We start from the raw sequence: 19,938 nt of genomic DNA, 5'->3' as shown, positions 1-19,938 counted from the left end.
CTGTTGGGAAGCATCGAGATAAAAATTCTTAAAAGTCTCAAAGTAACAAACAGCCGTAACGTAATTGTGCAATGTACAGTGAAATAAGCTGAAAACCCTACAGAGCTCGGATCCTTACGATTTGTTTTTATAAACAAACAAACAGCGCTTTATGATCCGTGTAAAAATATCTGGTATTTTTAGGTTTAGTCCTTCAAAATTTTCGAAGTTAGTATAAATTTTTTGGTGGTTAAAAATTTTACTGGTGTTAGGACCTCTTGTGAGTCCGCGCGGGTAGGTACCACCGCCCTGCCTATTTCTGCCGTGAAGCAGTAATGCGTTTCGGTTTGAACGATGGAGCAGCCATTGTAACTATACTGAGATCTTAGAACTTATATCTCAAGGTGGGTGGCGCATTTACGTTGTAGGTGTCCATGGGCTCCAGTAACCACTTAACACCAGATGGGCTGTAAGCTCGTCCACCCACCTAAGCAAAAAAATAAAAAATAAAATGCTGTTTCTTTTAAAGCGTTATAATTTTAACTGTGTGTAATAGTTCATAAGTAAAAAAAGTAATAAAATTGAGGATAAATAGCAGTAGGTTTGTGTGTAAAAATACACTTTTTTTTACTAGGTTCGCGCGCCCCCTAGTCGTATGTATGTGGGGCTGGTCCCCGACTGCGAGACCGCGGGCCTACGATTGTGTGTAAAAATACACCTGTGTTACGATTCTTTTTCTTATAATTGCAAACAAGCTCCACAACTACCCGAAGACTGCCCACTATTAAAGCTGTTGTACGAGAGCACATGTTTGCTCGTCTACAATAATATACCTATAGACACTAGACAGGCTATGATATAGATATGATATGATAAGACAGGATGGTAGAAACAGCCCATACACCTACATAACAACAGATCCTAACATCAGTAACTATTGAGGGTAGAAATTTAGTGGATAGCTCGGTAGGAAAATAAGTTGAAGTTACTACTGTAGGAATTCGGTCTTGTTTAAGTTCTCTGTCTCTGGGAAGTCTTCTGGGTACAAATCACGCATGTTCATCCAACCCTAAATTAGGATATTGCCAGAGACTGACTGACATACATATTTATATACGTATAAATACATTTATAAAAAATAAGCACCCAGACAAAGAGCAAACTAACCTATTAATCACACAAATGTTTTGCCCGATGTGGAAATCGAACCCGCGACCCTCGGCGCTAAGTACTGCAGCACCGAGTAAGTCGAGAGTCGAATTTAAGACGCAAATTCTATTTTAATTAAAACCATGAGTTAACAAATGAACAACACGCAGAGCATAAAACGAGACAGGGAGCAAGCAGTAAACGGAATTGTTGCAATACTAATTCACAGTAAAAGCGTTTCTTCGCGAGATCCCACGGTCGGTAGGGTGAAACAATTTGATTGCACAACATAAAATGTTTCGCTCGGATACTTCACTATTTTGCCCTACACGCAATTAACCCTCTTCGTAGCCAGAGGCACGGTTCTGAACTTCTGAACAAATGCGTACAGTCGGCAACTCTAACACAAGACCGATCCTGATTTTGGCCGATTTCAAAATTCGCGATTTCCAATTGGATTTCCTCGTTCAAGACTCGCTTTCGTTATGAAATTTTATTTTATTTAAAATGTTTATAATAAAAACCTCGACGAATGAAATCAGTTTCTTGATGTAGGTATCCTAAGAACTAAAATAACGAAATGTATTTTTTTTTTATTGCTTAGATGGGTGGACGAGTTCACAGCCCACCTGGTGTTAAGTGGTTACTGAAGCCCATAGTCATCTACAACGTAAATGCGCCACACACCTTGAGATATAGTTCTAAGGTCTCAGTATAGTCACAACGGCTGCCCCACCCTTCAAACCGAAACGCATTACTGCTTCACGGCAGAAATAGGCAGGGCGGTGGTACCCACCCGTGCGGACTCACAAGAGGTCCTACCACCAGTAAATGGATGAAGTCGCGTATTCGGTCAGCTTAGTTAAATAAATCCATAAAATAGACCACGGTAGCAGGGCTGACAGTTATAATAAATTTTCTGGTAAAGTAAGATGTGTTTTATGGTTATTTATGTAAGATTTAGAAGCAATTAAGTAAGTTCAAATATGTAGTAAGTAATCAATTACGAAAACAGTGATAAGATATTCAATTTCCAAAACTAATTCAATATTGTATTGTATGTATATATTTTCTAAAATATTGTGTGTTCAATAGTCACCGCAACATACCTGCTATATCTTTATCTTTTCCAGAAATCCTGTAAATTAAACGGTTGTCTGGATGAGATCGTTTTTAGTGATAAGACCGCCTATTGTACAAATGTATCTGCTTGTTGACTGTTTTTTAATGTTAATTGTGCTTTAGTGTGCAATAAAGTGATATTCTATCTCTCTCTATCTTTCTCTCTCTCTCTCTCTCTCTCTCCCTCTCCCCCCTCTCTCCCTCTCTCTCTGTCTCATTCTAATCACTAGAAACCAGTGCGCAAAAATATTGATATCGTCAAGCATTCTGCTCATGAACAAGAATTTATCCGTATCTAGCAACCCTAACTGGCTGCAACTGACCGCGTAGCTTTTCCAATTTTCCGGGTGTCCGCCACATTCGTCACTACGGTTTTCATTGTTCGCGTCACTATAACGGATTGGCGTAATAAACGGGCCCGTGAACATGGCGTCTGCTGCCAAAAACACAATACCGCTCGCTCGCCGTCAGCTTTATTAGACGGTTTTTACTTGTGCACGCATTACTACGTGTTATTAAAGTAGAAAAATAATCTGGATTGCTTTTCTTAACGTTCGGTTTGCGTGTAGATCGTTTTTAATGTTACCACAAACTCGGGAAATACGCTACACGATACGTACCTACGTTGCTGCGCCGCCTCTTACAGCTAAACATTGAGCTAACTTAACTACACTTTATGCTTTTGAAGCAAGAACAACGGCGGATCCAGGGGGGGGTCATGGGGGTCATGACCCCCCCCCTGAGCTAGTTCCAGGACTTGAACTAACTTGGACTAATTGAAGAACATAATGATTTATTTATTATCTATTGTTATCAAAATTAAATTATAAGTTCTTAACTTGCCCACGACTATATGACCCCCTCCTGGCGCCAAAGCTGGATCCGCCCTTGAGCAAGAATGCATTATTTACGTAATCTTCACTTTTCGATTACGTGAAAGACGATGAAGAATAATAAATATAAAATGAGCGACAGGAAATCTGCATCACCGAATAATGCAATCTAGTAAGGGAAGCACTTGGTGGTAGTCTGTACCATGCGGTCATGGACCCACGACCGAGGACACTGGAGGAATGTCACATGTGGTCGGTAATAACGGTAAGCGTTTTGGTAGGACCTCTTGTGCGCCCGCACGGGTAGGTACCACCACCCTGCCTATTTCTGCCGTGAAGAACTACTGCGTATATAAGGTTTTTTTTTTTTTTTTAGAATGCTGGCCACAAAAAAGTTTATTGAATTCGAATTTCGAATTGTTCATGAAAATAAAAATGTATACTTTTAGAATTTTATTCATTTTTAAATATGGAGTGGACGCTTAAAGAAGACCGTGTTGCAGTTATTGCGTTGCATCGTTGCGGTTACGCGCCAATTCAAATTTTTAACATACTGAAAAATTTTAATATAACCAAAAGATTCGTTTATCGTACCATCAAACGATACAATGAAGACTCTAGTGTAGATGACAGGTCAATAAGTGGTCGCCCTCGGTCTGTTAGGACTCCAGCAGTGATAAAAGCTGTGAAGGCGCGAATTCAAAGAAATCCCAAACGTAAGCAGAAACTGTTGGACCTTCAGATGGGGTTAAGCAGAACCACGGTGAAAAGGGTGTTAAATGAAGACTTAGGGCTTCGGGCATATCGAAGAAAAACAGGACATCGTTTGAATGCTCGTCTAATGGACCTGAGACTGAAGAGATGCCGCGCTTTGTTGAAGCGGTACGCGGGAAAAAAATATCGGGAAATTCTTTTTTCGGATGAAAAAATTTTTAACGTAGAAGAGAGCTACAACAAACAAAATGATAAGGTGTAGGCACACAGTAGTGAAGAAGCGAGCAACCGTATTCCGCGTGTCCAACGAGGTCATTTTCCATCCTCGCTCATGGTATGGTTGGGAGTTTCTTATTGGGGCTTAACAGAGGTACATTTTTGTGAGAAAGGTGTAAAAACGAATGCAGTTGTGTATCAAAATACAGTCCTGACGAAACTTGTGGAACCTGTTTCTCATACCATGTTCAATAACAGGCACTGGGTATTCCAACAAGATTCGGCGCCAGCTCATAGAGCGAAGAGCACACAAGACTGGCTGGCGGCGCGTGAAATCGACTTCATCCGGCACGAAGACTGGCCCTCCTCCAGTCCAGATTTGAATCCGTTAGATTACAAGATATGGCAACACTTGGAGGAAAAGGCGTGCTCAAAGCCTCATCCCAATTTGGAGTCACTCAAGACATCCTTGATTAAGGCAGCCGCCGATATTGACATGGACCTCGTTCGTGCTGCGATAGACGACTGGCCGCGCAGATTGAAGGCCTGTATTCAAAATCACGGAGGTCATTTTGAATAAACTTTAGTGTCATAAGAATCTATGTTTTGTTAAGTTCATTTTGGTATATGAATGGTTACATAATGAATAAACTTGTTTCAATTATTTTACATTAAACATGTGACAGAATTTATGACCTGACTAGGTATATGTTAGGCAAAGTGAAATGTTTATTGCCAAAGTGAAGTTCAACATGTCGTCGGTTTTTCATATAAAAACGTACCTTTGCATTTCTAAAGAACAGAATAAATGTTGTTCTCAATTTCAGAAATAAAGCCTGTCATCATATTATGTTGAAAACAGTTTACAGTGCGGCGGAAGACGGAGCCTTCGGCACGCCGGGTTCGCCAAATATCCCCTTCATTACTACGATATTCCTGTGCATTGTTTACAAAGGTAATATTAGTCCTTCGACAACGTCCGAGCAAATCGATCCTACTCTACGCTTTATAGATTGAAACACTGCGGTGAACATATTTTAATAATAATTCGGTTATTGTATGTTAAAACAACATTATATCAAGCATAGTTTTTAGGGTTGCAGTTGGGCTAACCTAATATTGAATTCGACAATTCTTCAAAAACTTTTCTAATACATAAAAACGTGATGAAATTTTTACTTCAAAAAACAATTACTAACAATTAAACTCGTCAAATTAACAAACTCAATCAAATATTTTATTTCACGTGGCCATACATAAGCAACAATTACCTTTAAACACAAATTAGTTCACAGAAATACTTTTGCGAACATTTTTACTGTTAGGTAACATTAATTTCTCTCTTTAACTCATTTTGTGTCGTACAACTTGTACGTTTATTACATTGCCTTCCTGGAATCCATAAAAACCTCCGGTATAGCATAACAGAAGTAACACAAAAAAACAGAACTGAAAAAGTATTCCGTTTTTTATTACTTCGTTATATTGGCGAAATGTCTAATTTATAATTCCAATAAAGCAATTTTTTTTTGTTATTGCTCTTGTAGGCAGACGAGCATACTGCCTACCTGAAGGCCAGGGGCAGAGCCAAGCCGCTGCCTACCGTTAAGTACTCTCCACAAGCCTCTTTGAAGAAGGACTTGTCAAAGCGCTCGGGAAACACCGTAGAGGGGAACTTATTCCAAAGTCGCCATCGCGTGGCAATAAATAAATAAATAAATAAATATTTACTAACAACCACACCACGTTAACTGGTCTCGTGATAAGTTCGTAAATAACTTGTGTTACAGGTACCAGATAACGGATATAAATATAAGATTTTGATTATACACATACATATATTTTAATATACATCCATAACCCTGGAAAAGACATATTTATATTTATCATACAAATATCTTCCCTTGGCGAGATTCGAACCCGCGACCCCCTTGTGTAGTGACCATGTCACTTACCACTACACCAGACGGCCGTATCTAGAAGCGCACTGTGGATGAACGCAGTGGTTCTAGGTAGTATGGATGAACTCTACTCCGGTGGCGGGGGCGGTGCTATGGTAAAAACGAGATGATACGATCAGCTCCAATAATTCCTCAGAGCACTCCTCATGGAACACACGGTACAAAATACAGAGAGAATATTCGCATCGCCACAAATAAGTAATAAGGACATGATAACTACTAATCTATACTTAGTCTGGCCATAAATACTGTTACAATTAAAAATAAACAAAATATTACATTGAATTTGGAATCTGTTATTTTTATATGATTGCTCATTGAGTTTTTTCATTTTGGCGCCAATACATTATACAATATTTTGCGATATTAAAATGGAGTGGGGTGATAAAGAGAACCGAATCGCTGTGATTGCATTACACAAAGTAGGTATGGAGCAAAATGAAATTTTTAAAACTCTCCATACGCTTGGTATTAGTAAAATGTGTGTGTACCGGGCTATTAATAGGTGTAATGAGACCTCCTCTGTTTGTGACAGAAAAAGATCTGACCGTGACGTAGTATTCGTACGAAAAAGGTGGTCAAAGCAGTAAGGGAAAGAATTCGAAGAAATCCTGTCCGAAAGCAAAAGATTTTATCTCGGGAGATGAAGATAGGCCCTAGAACCATGTCGCGTATTTTAAAAGATGACTTAGGACTTGCAGCCTATAAGAAACGTACTGGTCATTTCTTAACTGATAATTTAAAAGAGAATAGGGTGGTAAAATCGAAACAACTACTGAAGCGGTACGCAAAGGGAGGTCATAGAAAAATTTTGTTGACGGATGAGAAAATTTTTACAATTGGGAAACATTTTAACAAATAAAATGACCGTATTTATGCTTAAAGCTCTAAGGAAGCTTCCCAATTAATCGACAGAGTGCAATGTAGGCACGATCCGACTTCAGTGATGGTTTGGTGGGGTATTAGCTATGAAGGAGTGACTGAGCCATACTTTTGTGAAAAAGGTATCAAAACATCTGCACAAGTGTATCAAGATACCATTCTTGAGAAGCTAGTGAAGCCCCTTAACAACACCGTGTTCAATAATCAAGAATGGTCCTTCCAGCAAGACGCGGCGCCAGGTCATAAAGCTCGGTCTACGCAGTCTTGGTTGGAAACGAACGTTTCAGACTTCATCAAAGCTGAAGACTGGCCGTCGTCTAGTCCCGATCATAATCCGCTGGATTATGATTCATGGTCAGTTTTAGAGAGTACGGCTTGCTCTAAACGCCATGATCATTTGGAGTCCCTAAAACAATCCGTACGATTGGCAGTGAAAAATTTTCCCATGGAAAGAGTGCGTGCTTCTATTGATAACTGGCCTTAACGCTTAAAGGACTGTATTGCAGCCAATGGAGACCACTTCGAATAAGCTTTTTATACTTTAAATTGTTTTATATTTATGTATTAAACTAACATACTGTAAAAGTAATAAATATTATTTGCAAGAGAATTTTTTTTTTCCTTTGTCTCAGTATTTATGGCAAGACTAGGTTTATATACTCTTTGTTTATTATCAAACTTTTGTTATTGCTTAGTCTATGATCAAATTGAGAATAGGTTAATATCATAGACCTATATAGTAGGGACACGACATATTGTTCTATACGTACAATTGCTTATATAAACAGCACCCATTTTGAAGGCACATACATAAACATATATCTATCTCGCTCTTACTCAGCACTTTAACTCGCAGGAAAACAATATAACAGTATTTCAGTGCGTACATAAAATGAAACATGAATATACGTAAATGTCTAAGTCTCCGTCTAATGAGGCCGAAAATCCGCCATGTTTAGCGCGCCAAATGTCATTGTCACGTCAGTTCGGCCGTCTGTTTTGGGTTGTACATTATTTATTGACTTTGATATCGATTTAATATGATTGCTTATATAAAAATTTCTTATTTTATCATGCTTAAAACATACAAAAATAATAATTAAAACATATTTTATAGGATCTCAAGAAAGTCGTCAGAACTATTTATATAAAATAGTTTTATAACACTATTGTCAACTCGTTAAATATTTATTAATTAAGTGATTTTAAAGAGGAAGTCACAAGGAATGACGTTTGTAATTTTATTAACGAATAAATGTTCTGTAGGTGTTTTTTTTTTATCAGGCGGTCCCTTGATAAGTTTAAAATTTGAATCACTCTCAAGTGAGAGTGATTCAAATGGTGCGGCGTACCTTCCTTGAGGTGCGCTGCGGTAATGTGTTACGGACTTTAGAGTCAGCAAAACAATTAAAATAGATTGTAATAGTCTAAGAAAAACACGTACTCAAAATACGATAACATTCAGCATGCTAGAAATGGGCAGATGGCACTGTACTACGCCATATCTTTATGTTTTGCGGCAAACGACAACTTTATAAAATCAGTGTAGCAAATTTTAAAAATCGTCATTTCGTTTACTTGGCAAATTTGAAGCACGAACTCGTCTTAGATTTCACATAATATCTAAATCACATCATCTTTGCACATAACAATATACTTACTTCCTATTAAGTATAAATTCTACAAATACATTCACTCAACAATATTTAAAATAAAATGAGCCAAGAACGTTTATCGATAAAACCTACTAACATTAAAATCTTCTGGGCAGCACTAAAACCGCCATGTTTTGTGGCCAGATGACGTCACAGTGGCACGAATTTTTTGTTGACGTTTCATTTCCATAGGTTTCCTACTTCAGTGGTTAATATTGTTTATCTGTAATATTATTTATGTATAGTGTAGTTTTGGCGAAATCTGTGACTATATTATATTTAAGTACAATACTACAATAGATTATAAGTACAATAGTATTTGACAATAGAACCTGTTTAAACATAAAATTTCAATTGATTGAAGTCGAATTTCCACCACTAGTACCGTGAAATGCGTGCTTTCGCAACACAAATCGCCCCCGAGAAACCCTTCGCTCAGGTGAAAACAGATTATAGAAGACTCATAAGTTTATACACTTTTGATTCAGGTTACATTACCACATTTCACTGCCCCACCAGTTATGAAATACTTCGAACCGTTTACGCTGCGCATCCAATTTTAGCTTGAGCTCATTACGTGCCTAGTATCCCCTAACTGTTTAATGATTAGGGGATGTTACGATACTACATATTCTGTCAAGCAATCATACTTCCAAGATTAAGGAGCTTATTCGCCGCACTATAGCATCATTTCTTATGGTGAGCGGTGGCTTTCTTAAATTATGTAGTTTTGTCTATGGACTCCGGTTACTAAAGATTAGAAAAATAAATAATAAAAGAAGGTTTATAAATTTTAAATTAATGATTATTTTCAAATTAGTAGAATAATTTTAAATTAGTGTTTTAGCTTTATAATGCTTTTTTTTCGTGAATATATCAACATTACAGTATAAAAAACAAGCGAAATTAATGTTCTTGTACAATTTTAGAAATCAAAGTCAACCTATTCATACCTATTAATTTTTTTTCTTTTTTTTATTGTTTAGATGGGTGGACGAGCTCACAGACCACCTGGTGTTAAGTGATTACTGAAGCCCATAGACATCTACAACATAAATACGCCACCCACCTCGAAATATAAGTTCTAATGTCTCAAGGATAGTTACAACGGCTGCCCCACCCTTCAAGTCGAAACGCATTACTGCTTCATGGCAGAAATAGGAGGGGTGGTGGCACCTACGCCTGCGGACTCACAAGAGGTTCTACCACCAGTAATTATTACGCAAATTATAATTTTGCGGGTTTGATTTTTATTACACGATGTTATTCCTTCACCGTGGAAGTCGATCGTGAACATTTGTTAAATACGTATTTCTTTATAAAAATTGGTACCCGCGCCTGCGGGATTTGAACACCAGTGCATCGCTAGATACGTATGCACCGGACGACGACTTCGATATCTGCTACTCTATACTAAAAAAAAAATGACAACATTAAACATTGTCAAAACATTTATTTCATAAATAACATTATGACATTTACACAAGCGCTTATATTTTAATAATACATTCGATTTACAAGATACCTAAAGACTTTCGGTTATTTATATGGAAACGCTTCTTGCCTTATAAATTGTCTTTTTTGTTGCCAAGTTTAGGATCTCCATTAGTCTGTGATTATATTTATTACATACTAAATGTAAATTTAGGTACATCAACTTTATTATCATTATACACAGATAAGAGATCATTATTTTATGTTAATTATAATTACTTACACCGATTAAGGAATGATTATGTCACACATTAAACAGCAGTAATTATCACACAAATACAATTACAATCGATAAACTTATTACAAGTGATGACGATAGAGATCGCGATAACGTCTCATAAAGACACAAAAATTGATTTCGAACAAAGCAGTATTTGAAATAAATATTTAAAATCTAAATGGGCATAAAATTTAAATTGAAACTTTTCGGGGCAAGTGGGTTCTGTTTCACGAAGGTATTCCTGTCACGCAAATCTTAAAGTGAAAGTTTAAATAAAATTATGTTATTATAACATTGTTGTTTTTTGTTAAATAAACTTATTGTCACGCAAAATTCCTGCTCATCTGGCCAGATCTCTTTTTTTTTATTGCTTAGATGGACGACGGTGACGATAGATGGACGGACGGTGGACGAGTTCACGGCCCACCTGGTGTTAAGTGGTTACTGGAGCCCATAGACATCTACAACGTAAATGCGCCACCTACCTTGTGATATAAGTTCTAAGGTCGCAGTATAGTTACAACGGGTGCCCCGCCCTTCAAACCGAAACGCGTTACTGCTTCACGGCAGAAATAGGCAGGGTGGTGGTGGTACATTCACAAGAGGTCCTACCACCAGTAAAGTTTTAACATTTAAAAGTCGAATGAAATGCGTACCAATGATAATCTGTGCGATTCCGATCCGGTGGTGAATTCAATGAAGCACAGCTCTTTGTAGAATTAGTGTTAGAAATTCTCTCAAGTTGAGCCCGTCAGCTCGCCTACCTGTTCAACCGTAGCTGGAATAACTCCATATGCTACCAGCGATTAGGTAGGATATATAATATATAGTATAATAATACATAATAGTAAAAATAATCTGTAAATGAACAAATGAAAATTACAACTCCCATTAGTTTTCTATCGGTACAAAATAATTTCGTCCTTGCTGTCGATAAAAATAAGGATGCATATTTACTCGATTGTAGAACAATTTCAATTTCATTATTTCGAATTTGAGGTTTGAAAGATTGACGAATATTATGATTGATGAATATTTAAAAAAAATCTAATATTAAATAAAAAATAATCCAATATAAAAAAAAAAAAGACATGCCCGCTGAGTTTCTTGCCAATTCTTCTCAGGACGGAGGCTAGTTCTTGTGAATTGGCGGTAGTTCTTTTGACGTTCAACAAGTATGTACTTTCATTTATGTGGAATAATTTTTTTTTGATTTGATTTGACGTTGCGACGAATCATTGTCTGAATCATTGTGAGACGATTTGTACTTTCCAACTCATAAATAAAACTCTTAAAAAAAACACTTTCATGGTATTATGAATTAAATTATTTGGGCGATAGGCCAATGTACTAACAATTAAAAAGTTTTTAAAGAAAAACTATGTACATTAATGCCCATCGCTGATGGTTATTTCAGAACGTTGTACATATTATTATTGCGATGACACGTAGCGCTAGTGACACACGAAAAGCACAGCCGTGCTCTTCAAAAGGGCGCGTTAACACCTCCGCCATTAGCCTCATCACTTTCTTTGGCCAGCCCATACCGTGGGCCTCGAAGGTCAAATATCTAGTCGTCACCCTTAAGAGGGATGACATTCCGACCCCACATTAAAACGGTATGCGACCGTGCCGCCTTCATATTAGAACGCCTCTATCCGATGATTTGCAAGTGAAATTGTCCCTTCGAAATAAGGTGACATTCTACAAAACTCGCATACGTCCGGTCATGACCTATGCAAGTGTAGTATTCGCTCTCGCGGCCCCCTCTAACTTGAAACTCTTTCAAATCATTCAATCCTGTTTTTGCAGGATAGCAGTCGGAGCCCCGTGATTCGTCAGGAACATCGGCCTACACGAAGACCTGAACCTAGAGTCCATCAATAAGTATATGCAGTCGTCATCAGTGCGCCATTTCGTGAAAGCGGCACGATACGGGAGCCCTCTCATCGTAGCCGCCGGTAACTACATTCCCGATTCTGCAGACCGAATGGTAAATCGTCGCCCAAAACACGTCATTTCGGATCCTCCTGATGCACTAACGGTGCTTTTAGGTACATCAAGCACCGACCATCATTCTCGTCGAACCTGTCGCTTGCGACGAAGGGCTTGGGGAATGAACTAGCCCACAGACACAGCCCACTGAGTTTCTCGCCGGATCTTCTCAGTGGGTCGCGTTTCCGATCCGGTGGTAGATTCTGCGGAGCACTGCTCTTGCTAGGATCAGTGTTAGCAACGTCGCTGATATAGCCTCTCAAGGCTATCAGCACAGGTAGGAAAAAAATTAGAAAAAAATAAATGGCGCGCGTTGTCAATTTCTTTGGCGGGAGATTTGAAGTTCAAGCCTCAAAATTCAACAATATTCAATATCAATATCCACCTTTATCACGATGATCCTGGTTAAAATATTAGGCCAAAGTATTGTCATCGATTCTTGATACGTGTTCAAATTTTTCAATCAATCGAAAACCTTTAATTTGGCGAAGATTACGTTGAAAGGTCCCTTTATCTACATCGAATAGGAATAGAGGCGTGCTAAAAATCTTACAGCACATAATGTAAATAACGATACACGAAATCGGAAATAAATCAGAACGTATTATTGCAGAACAAAATGCTACTCGAAAAGTGTTTTAAATTTGTACATTTTTAGATACTCTATCAGTAATGTACACAGAAGGAAAGAAGCGGCTTCTACACCCTTTATAGAAACGGTACTAAACGATATACAAAAGGTACTGTACATTGATAGTTCACACTACAAATATGTGTTTAATAGAGCAGGTTATATAAAAATGATCTTTGCACACAAATTTTTTTACTCTATGGTCAAATTTTTGTGATAGCAGCTGACTTAAAGGTATCATTACCACGCCATAAAATCGTCGAAAAAAATGTGTTAATAGCATTGGTTATTACATATAAAAATGTTTCAGATTATTTATGATATTTAAGACTAAAATATGTCGTAGACAAACAAAACACCTATGAATTCGCTTTTTAATGAAACTTTATCTATTCAAAATCTTAAGACTTATCAGGACAAATATATCTTATTTCGACGATAACTGAAGTTCGAATATGTAAAATAAAGCCCCGTTCTTTTGCATCGCACGGGGACAGTAACTAAGACCTGAATTCATTTTAATGTACGATCATAGATAATTATTTATTTCAATACAACGAATAGAGCTGCGATACACAGTAGTATTCGATATACCTACCTATTCTGCTTGCTAAATATTTATTAAATTTTATAAAACGCGTCTATTGATAATCTCTGCCAAAATAGAGTAATTGTAATTCGTTTATTTAATTTCTGAGGAAGACGCTATTATGCGCTAGTGTTAAATTCGTACATGATCCACTTTTTCAATTAAATCTAAATAGAACTATTTAAAAAAAAATTAGGGAAATCATCAATTTGTTTATGAAAACAAAATTATTGTTACCTCAACTAGTTTTTTGTAGAGATTTTCATTAAATCTAATAGTACATACGGACGGCACGATTTTATAACCGATGGCAATGGGATCGTGCTATTTCTTTACGCACGCTCTGCATTCGATCCAATGGCACCTAACTTCAGAACGCTGTATTTATAAAGGTCACATAATCTCGCCGCAGACTCCTTTACTGAGGTCGAGGCAAGTCGTCAAGTTGCCATACAAGTTGGCGAGTTTAGATGTAAGTGTAATTAAAAAAAATGTTTCACTGATCTTACCATAAGTAGGTACGTTAGTATATATGCCAACATATTAAGATACGTATTTGCTATTACATCTCTGCTTTCTCTACAGAGCAAAGAGAAAAATTAGAAAAACCATTTTGTTCATTTGAAAACTCATATTGTTAGGGATTTATATAGACGCTGCTCCCGCGTAGTCGTGCGTCAGAAGCTTTCATAGTTAAGCTCTGACAGTGGCCGAGCATGACATAGACATGACAGTCGATAGCTTAATAACTTCAATCAGGTACGAAGATGAAATCAGTACGCTACAGTCCGCAGTCCGCATCGAAGGAGTTCAATAAATATTTTAACACACTAGACAGTCAATACGAAAGTTAAGCACAGCGTTGCCCATTATCGTCACTCTGTTAGAGTAGTGACTGCTCGACCATTATCTTTTCGAAGCCGGACGGTGGCGGATACAGGAAATTGTCCAAGATAATGTCCAATATCGCGCCGTCATCAACTGGAATGAGAATGATACATTAAACAAATATTCTAAAAGCAAATCTAATGATGCCGAAACTGTAAACAAAGTTTTTACTTAACATAAACAGATTTTTTTACGAATTTCCTCCTAAACTAGGCATACTTCAGACAGTTCATGTTTTGTTAGCACACTATCTAAGGCGAAGATAGCCGGTAGTTTTTATTTTATTGCTTAGGCGGTTGTGGTAAATTATTCCCGGAATCTAACCGCCTTTCATATTTAGACATGTCTAAGTCTTAGCTGTATAGTTTAAGAGTTGTTCCATGTTTCAAACCGAAACGCATTACTGTTTCGCGATGGAAATAAGCAGCGTGGCGATTCCTACTATTGCTGGCCAACAAATATATACCAAATCATTTCTGTCGTGTCATATCGTAGGAGCTCATTATCCTAAAATGCATAAGTCCTCAATAGATTAAAGATAGTTTTGGCAGGATTCAAGTTGTCTATCTAGGATCCAGTTACCACTTAACAATTCGATCGTAAGCTCCTGTGTTTACCAACACTTTGCACTAGATTCAAATATATTTTGTTTAATCTTCTCTAGTCTCTAGTCTTTGTTATCAGGTACTTTTAATTCTAATTTATCTTCTAGAATTTTAAAAAACAAAACATTTTTTTGTTTACCGTACAAAGCTGGATATACCGTTCCTTTGATATTCCTTACAGGTATCTCCATATTCTTGCCGTTCAAGAAGAAATTCAATTCGACATGGTCGTAAGCGACACCAATCGTGTCACCCTCTAGCGGCATTACCGCTGCCGCACTAACATCCTTCTTCTCATTCTCTATCTTTTCGTTTTCTGTGTGAGTGGGAGATTCGGTAGAGACTAGAAGTTCGTCGGTAGGAGATTCTCTTGGCGCCGGAGCTAAGTGGTATAACTCAACGTTGTCACTTCTTACTGTACCGTCGCTGTTTAAGCACCACGAATCTTTGTCCATGCCGCCTGCAATAAAACGTTGTGCAGTGTGCTTAGTGCGACAGCGTAAAAGGTAACTCATATTTGTTTGGAATGGGATCGTTTGCGTACGTTTGCCGCTAGGGGCGCTGTTCCAACTGCATACAAAATTGGGCTAACTTTTACGCTATCGAGAACTTTAAGAAACTCGCACTAAGAACACTATTTTACAATTTGTTTTAATGCCGTCTATGATTCGAGGTTCTTGCTGGGAGCGATCGTCACGAACTTAAAAAAGGTTATGTTCAGCAGTGGATCTCTTTCGCTTAAATAATCGCGATCTTTCTTTTTTTCCTACCAATTCGCTGGTATCCTAACGGGCTATTGACTATACCAGCTTCACGCTGACGGGTAGGTAAGCTCACGCATTCAGCCTGAGAGAATTTGTTAATATTAGCCCTAGCAAGAGCAGTGCTTGGAAAAATTTACGACAGGATCGGAATCGCGACCCACTGAGAAAACGCGGTGAGAAAGTCAGTGGGCCGTGGTTTTTGTGGGTTAATTGGCTCGTCGAACTCTTCGTCGATGTTGGACAAGTTCGACGAGGAATCACGAATGTATTTTGACAATATACCCAAAACATTTATAAGTGAAACTTTCAGCCAGCATCTGTGAAACGATTTGTAAAAACAACATTGACGAAATCATTGTAAACGTCAAATAACAATTTCACAATATTTAGCAAAAGTGACCTCAAACATTCGAACACAATATAAACGTGCGAAATTATGATTCATATCAACGTAACAATAAGCGTTACTTCATTGCGATCACAATTTTGGTAGGCGGCTTTACTTTAAATGCCACACATACAGCGCAATGTCGAAGGTCATCTAAATACTGTTTCTGTGTCAGCACATGACCACAGCAGGGTCAGCAGTTATATCATCATGTGACCGATTGACCGCCGGCTTGGCATTGACATACCGAGACTCGTATTATGCATGCTAAGCAATCTCTACATACATATAATTTAGAGAGAAATCAGTGAATCCGTGAACCTGACGCTTGTCACCTCTTAAGAGTTGCTTATTTAGACGTATGGATGAGGCTTGCAAAACAAGACTCGTTTAATGCAAAAATATACAAATAAATGCAAAATTCGGTTCGTGCATAATCTAGCCGCGACAATCTAGTTGAAACTACTGCAGAATCTATTATCATTAAGGAAACAATTATTGGTCATAACAGGACGCTATTCCAGGATTTGACGTGTCTGTTAATGACTGATACTAAGAATTGTCAACTAATGTTAAGAAAAAAGTCAATTATCTTGTTATTTCGCTAAGGTAAGTGGGCTCATAACCAGCCCAGTATCAAACTGTTATCAAGGCCAGAGACATCAAATCTAAATTTCAATTGCATATTCTGACTATTTCTTGCATTCAAATTCACTCATGAGAACTTCTCAGCTGTAGGTATGAAGATGATACACAAAGCTAGCTACCAATACTAAATACATGAAATAATTGCATACTACGAGATCACACATCAAAACATATAAAACTGGACTAAAAGGACTCTCTTATTACTGTTAAAAAAAAAAATTATAACTCAAATATTTTACTATGACGTGACCATAAAACTTGTACAGAGACAATACTTATTTTTTTACTCAATGTGAAGCTCATGGCCCATATGGTTTAAATTTTTTCACCCACACACATATACATTATAGGCATAAATGCCCTAATCACCCAGACAGGAGATCAAAATTTGTATTAAGCATTAAGCTTAGCGGGAGGGAGTTGAGGCTTATACAATCAAAAGGACAATGCCCAAAAGTGGGCCAACTTTATGTCTAAACTATTTGTACTTGAAAAACTATGCCTTATTTTTTCACGTTGTTTAGTTTATGTATCAACATTTCTTTCAACCTGGCATTGTTTTACATAAAAATAAATTACTTATTTGATAACATCCCAAAACTGAGTGCCATAATTTTTTAATTCGCCAATAGGCAAAGGGCTTAGCCCATAAAGCCTTATAGTAAACCCTTAAGCTGCCAAACGAAAGAGTTGTCTGTGACTTGAACAACAAATTTAAAAAAATAGCTAATGGTTATAATTCAGACTTTTTAGTTTATTTTTGTTAAATTCAATATTTATATATTGTAATAATAATTATTACATATAACCATGAATTATTTAATATTTTTAGATATTATTGATTCCATTAGTAAAAATCTCAATGGCCTACCATTACTCTATTCTTATTATATATGATCAGAGAGTTTTGGCAGCAACCCGAGTGAAGTGTCACTTGAAGTTTTATTTTAATAGTTTATTGTGATGTATAATATATAAATTGAGTGTTGTTTTGTGTATTAAACGAATAAAACTGTGGCTAGCATAGCAGTGACTGTTTTTTTTTTTTTTCAAGATAAAAGGTCTGCGGTAATTCACCCTCACTCAATGTGCTGTTCATCGAGTTGACGTCAAAACTCCCAAAAAGCAATAAAAAGAGATACACCAGCTTTTTATTGAAAAATATATATATATATAACTACGATAGACTAGGCTGTATAGGCTACGCTCTTTGCCTGCTTATTGGCAAATTTAAAAACAACAACAATATTGTTGCCGGCTTCCGGATTTTCATTTCATTTTATTATTATTATGAGGATATAATAATAATAAAATGTACGTAAGGGCTTCTTTCTAGCAACATTAACCACAATCAACTTATTTAATACTGTAAATAATGATGAGAGCGATTATTGATTTCGAAGAAAGCAATTAACATCTTAATTTTAGCTGCAGAAAAAAACAGATTTCTCTTAAACCTGGGTGAGAATATAAAAATCGTTTTCTGAATATGAAACGATATTTCTTTGTCTATCAAATTAAGTTAAAACCATCATGACCCGACAACTTTTTTTTAGGAGCCCAAACGCCCTAAGAAAATGGACATTGTCCTTTATGTACATTATTATCCACATCAAAATCTAATGACACATAGCTGTAAAATAACTACTAAACTTGATATCAACAAAATGTTAAAGGGATAAACAAAATATTTTTAGTATATGAGACTGTTCAGAACACACTTACATTAACCTAGTGCATATGCAATCAAAGATAAATGTTTCTTCCACACAATTAGAAAAATAATAGATAGCTTTTTCATTTTCCAGAGATGAATGCCAAAAATATGACTCTGGCTTTGAGATTTTAAACACATTTTATTTATTAAAACAAAGTGAATCCAATGATTTGTTGATGAGTGAAAGAAGGACAAATCAATTAACATTATCCTATTTTATTTATTATGGCATAAATTTTATATTTTATACTTTGTTAAAGTGTTGCTAGTGTCTCTGCAAATTTAGAAAATGTGAGTCACAACAAAAAAGTCAAGGAAATAAATAAATCACAGTTGGCTCCTAGCCCTTGTAGTCATCAGGCCACTACCTAATATTCCCAGTACTATGAGGGATAAACCAATAAACAAACATACAAAACTTACTTTTAACTATTAATGAAAATATAAAATATTGCCACTTTGTTCAATGTGCAGATCCCCCATTTATCCTTAACATTTTAGACCCAATTATGAAAATGATGCGAACATTGTGAAAATCTTGCTATGACTGTCAGTTTTTCCTTACCATGAACTCTATTAAGATCTGTTTCCCTAGTAGCAAGGCCCACAGCCCATACACCTCCCTGCTGAAGCTTTACTTCGAAATAAGCTTTATTCTGTAACAAAGGGGTGTTGCCAAGAGCACAGCCCGACCCACAAACCCTCTGACCGCCTTTTATTATCACCATTTCATTTCCTGAGGAAAAAAAACATTGGTTAGTCTGTATTTTTTCAGAATTAAACAAAAAATTTGTTAAGTAGAGTATACATTTTTTGAATTTTTCGTATGTTTTATTTTATTTTATTTTTATTTTTTATTCTATTCAATACATATCTCTTTTCATATTCTCCATATCAGCATGCTTATTGCACACGATCGATTCGACTCTTGTTCCATACTAACTATGGTTTGATGGTATACCATAAAGTTTTTACTAGTATCTGTCTATTTTAGTTACTCAAAAAGAAAACAATACAAACGCAGAACAAAGTTAATCTTTAAGTAGTACTCACCCATATGTAAAGTATCTAATTGTACTGGATTTTCTTTGATTCTAACCGGTACACTAGGTGTAAGTGTGAACCCATTCATACAACTCTTTAAACAACAAAACATTTTTTTGATTGGTATGTATTTTAATTAAAAATAACTACAAAATCTCTAAAACTTCTCGTTTTCCGAAAACTTTGACGTCATTTTTGACGTTGACAATTTGACGAGTGAATTTCTTGTCAACGGTGAAAGATCATCGCTTAATTCAACACAAACGCTATTACTTCATACAGCCAATTGTACAAAAGATATTTTTGTTAATTTACTTTATTATTTTTTTATATTTTTTTAATTTAATTTTATTTTCATGATAACTGTTTATGCATTTGTTATTTTTTTTATACTTCTCAGTGAAAGCTTTATGCTCATAATTAGCTAGTACCGTTTTTGGGCTA

General features: G+C 36.5%; 1 protein-coding gene across 1 annotated transcript; it reads right to left on the bottom strand.

Moving 5' to 3' along the window:
- Positions 1 to 9,944: 9,944 nt before the first annotated feature.
- LOC149501494 (SPRY domain-containing protein 7) lies at positions 9,945 to 19,712 on the bottom strand. Its single transcript, XM_089733320.1, has 4 exons — positions 19,504 to 19,712; positions 19,016 to 19,186; positions 15,073 to 15,393; positions 9,945 to 14,421 (listed from the first exon to the last, which is right to left on the bottom strand). The coding sequence occupies exons 1-4, from the start codon at positions 19,604 to 19,606 to the stop codon at positions 14,324 to 14,326; spliced, it is 693 nt and encodes a 230-aa protein (XP_089589446.1). The 5' UTR covers positions 19,607 to 19,712; the 3' UTR covers positions 9,945 to 14,323.
- Between the last annotated feature and the right edge of the window lie 226 nt (positions 19,713 to 19,938).

The sequence above is a fragment of the Bombyx mandarina genome, chromosome 15, assembly GCF_030267445.1.
Source record: "Bombyx mandarina strain Sakado chromosome 15, ASM3026744v2".
Taxonomy (NCBI): domain Eukaryota; kingdom Metazoa; phylum Arthropoda; class Insecta; order Lepidoptera; family Bombycidae; genus Bombyx; species Bombyx mandarina.
Note: the sequence above shows the minus strand (reverse complement) of the source record. Positions and strands in the feature narration are given on the sequence as shown.

Excerpts from the sequence above, each read along its gene's own strand:
- LOC149501494 (XM_089733320.1), bottom strand. The coding sequence starts at position 19,606 with ATGTTTTGTTGTTTAAAGAGTTGTATGAATGGGTTCACACTTACACCT. Across the intron at positions 15,394-19,015 it reads AGATCTTAATAGAGTTCATG|GCGGCATGGACAAAGATTCG; the intron begins GTAAGGAAAAAC and ends GTTTTATTGCAG. Across the intron at positions 14,422-15,072 it reads GGTATATCCAGCTTTGTACG|TTGATGACGGCGCGATATTG; the intron begins GTAAACAAAAAA and ends TTCTCATTCCAG.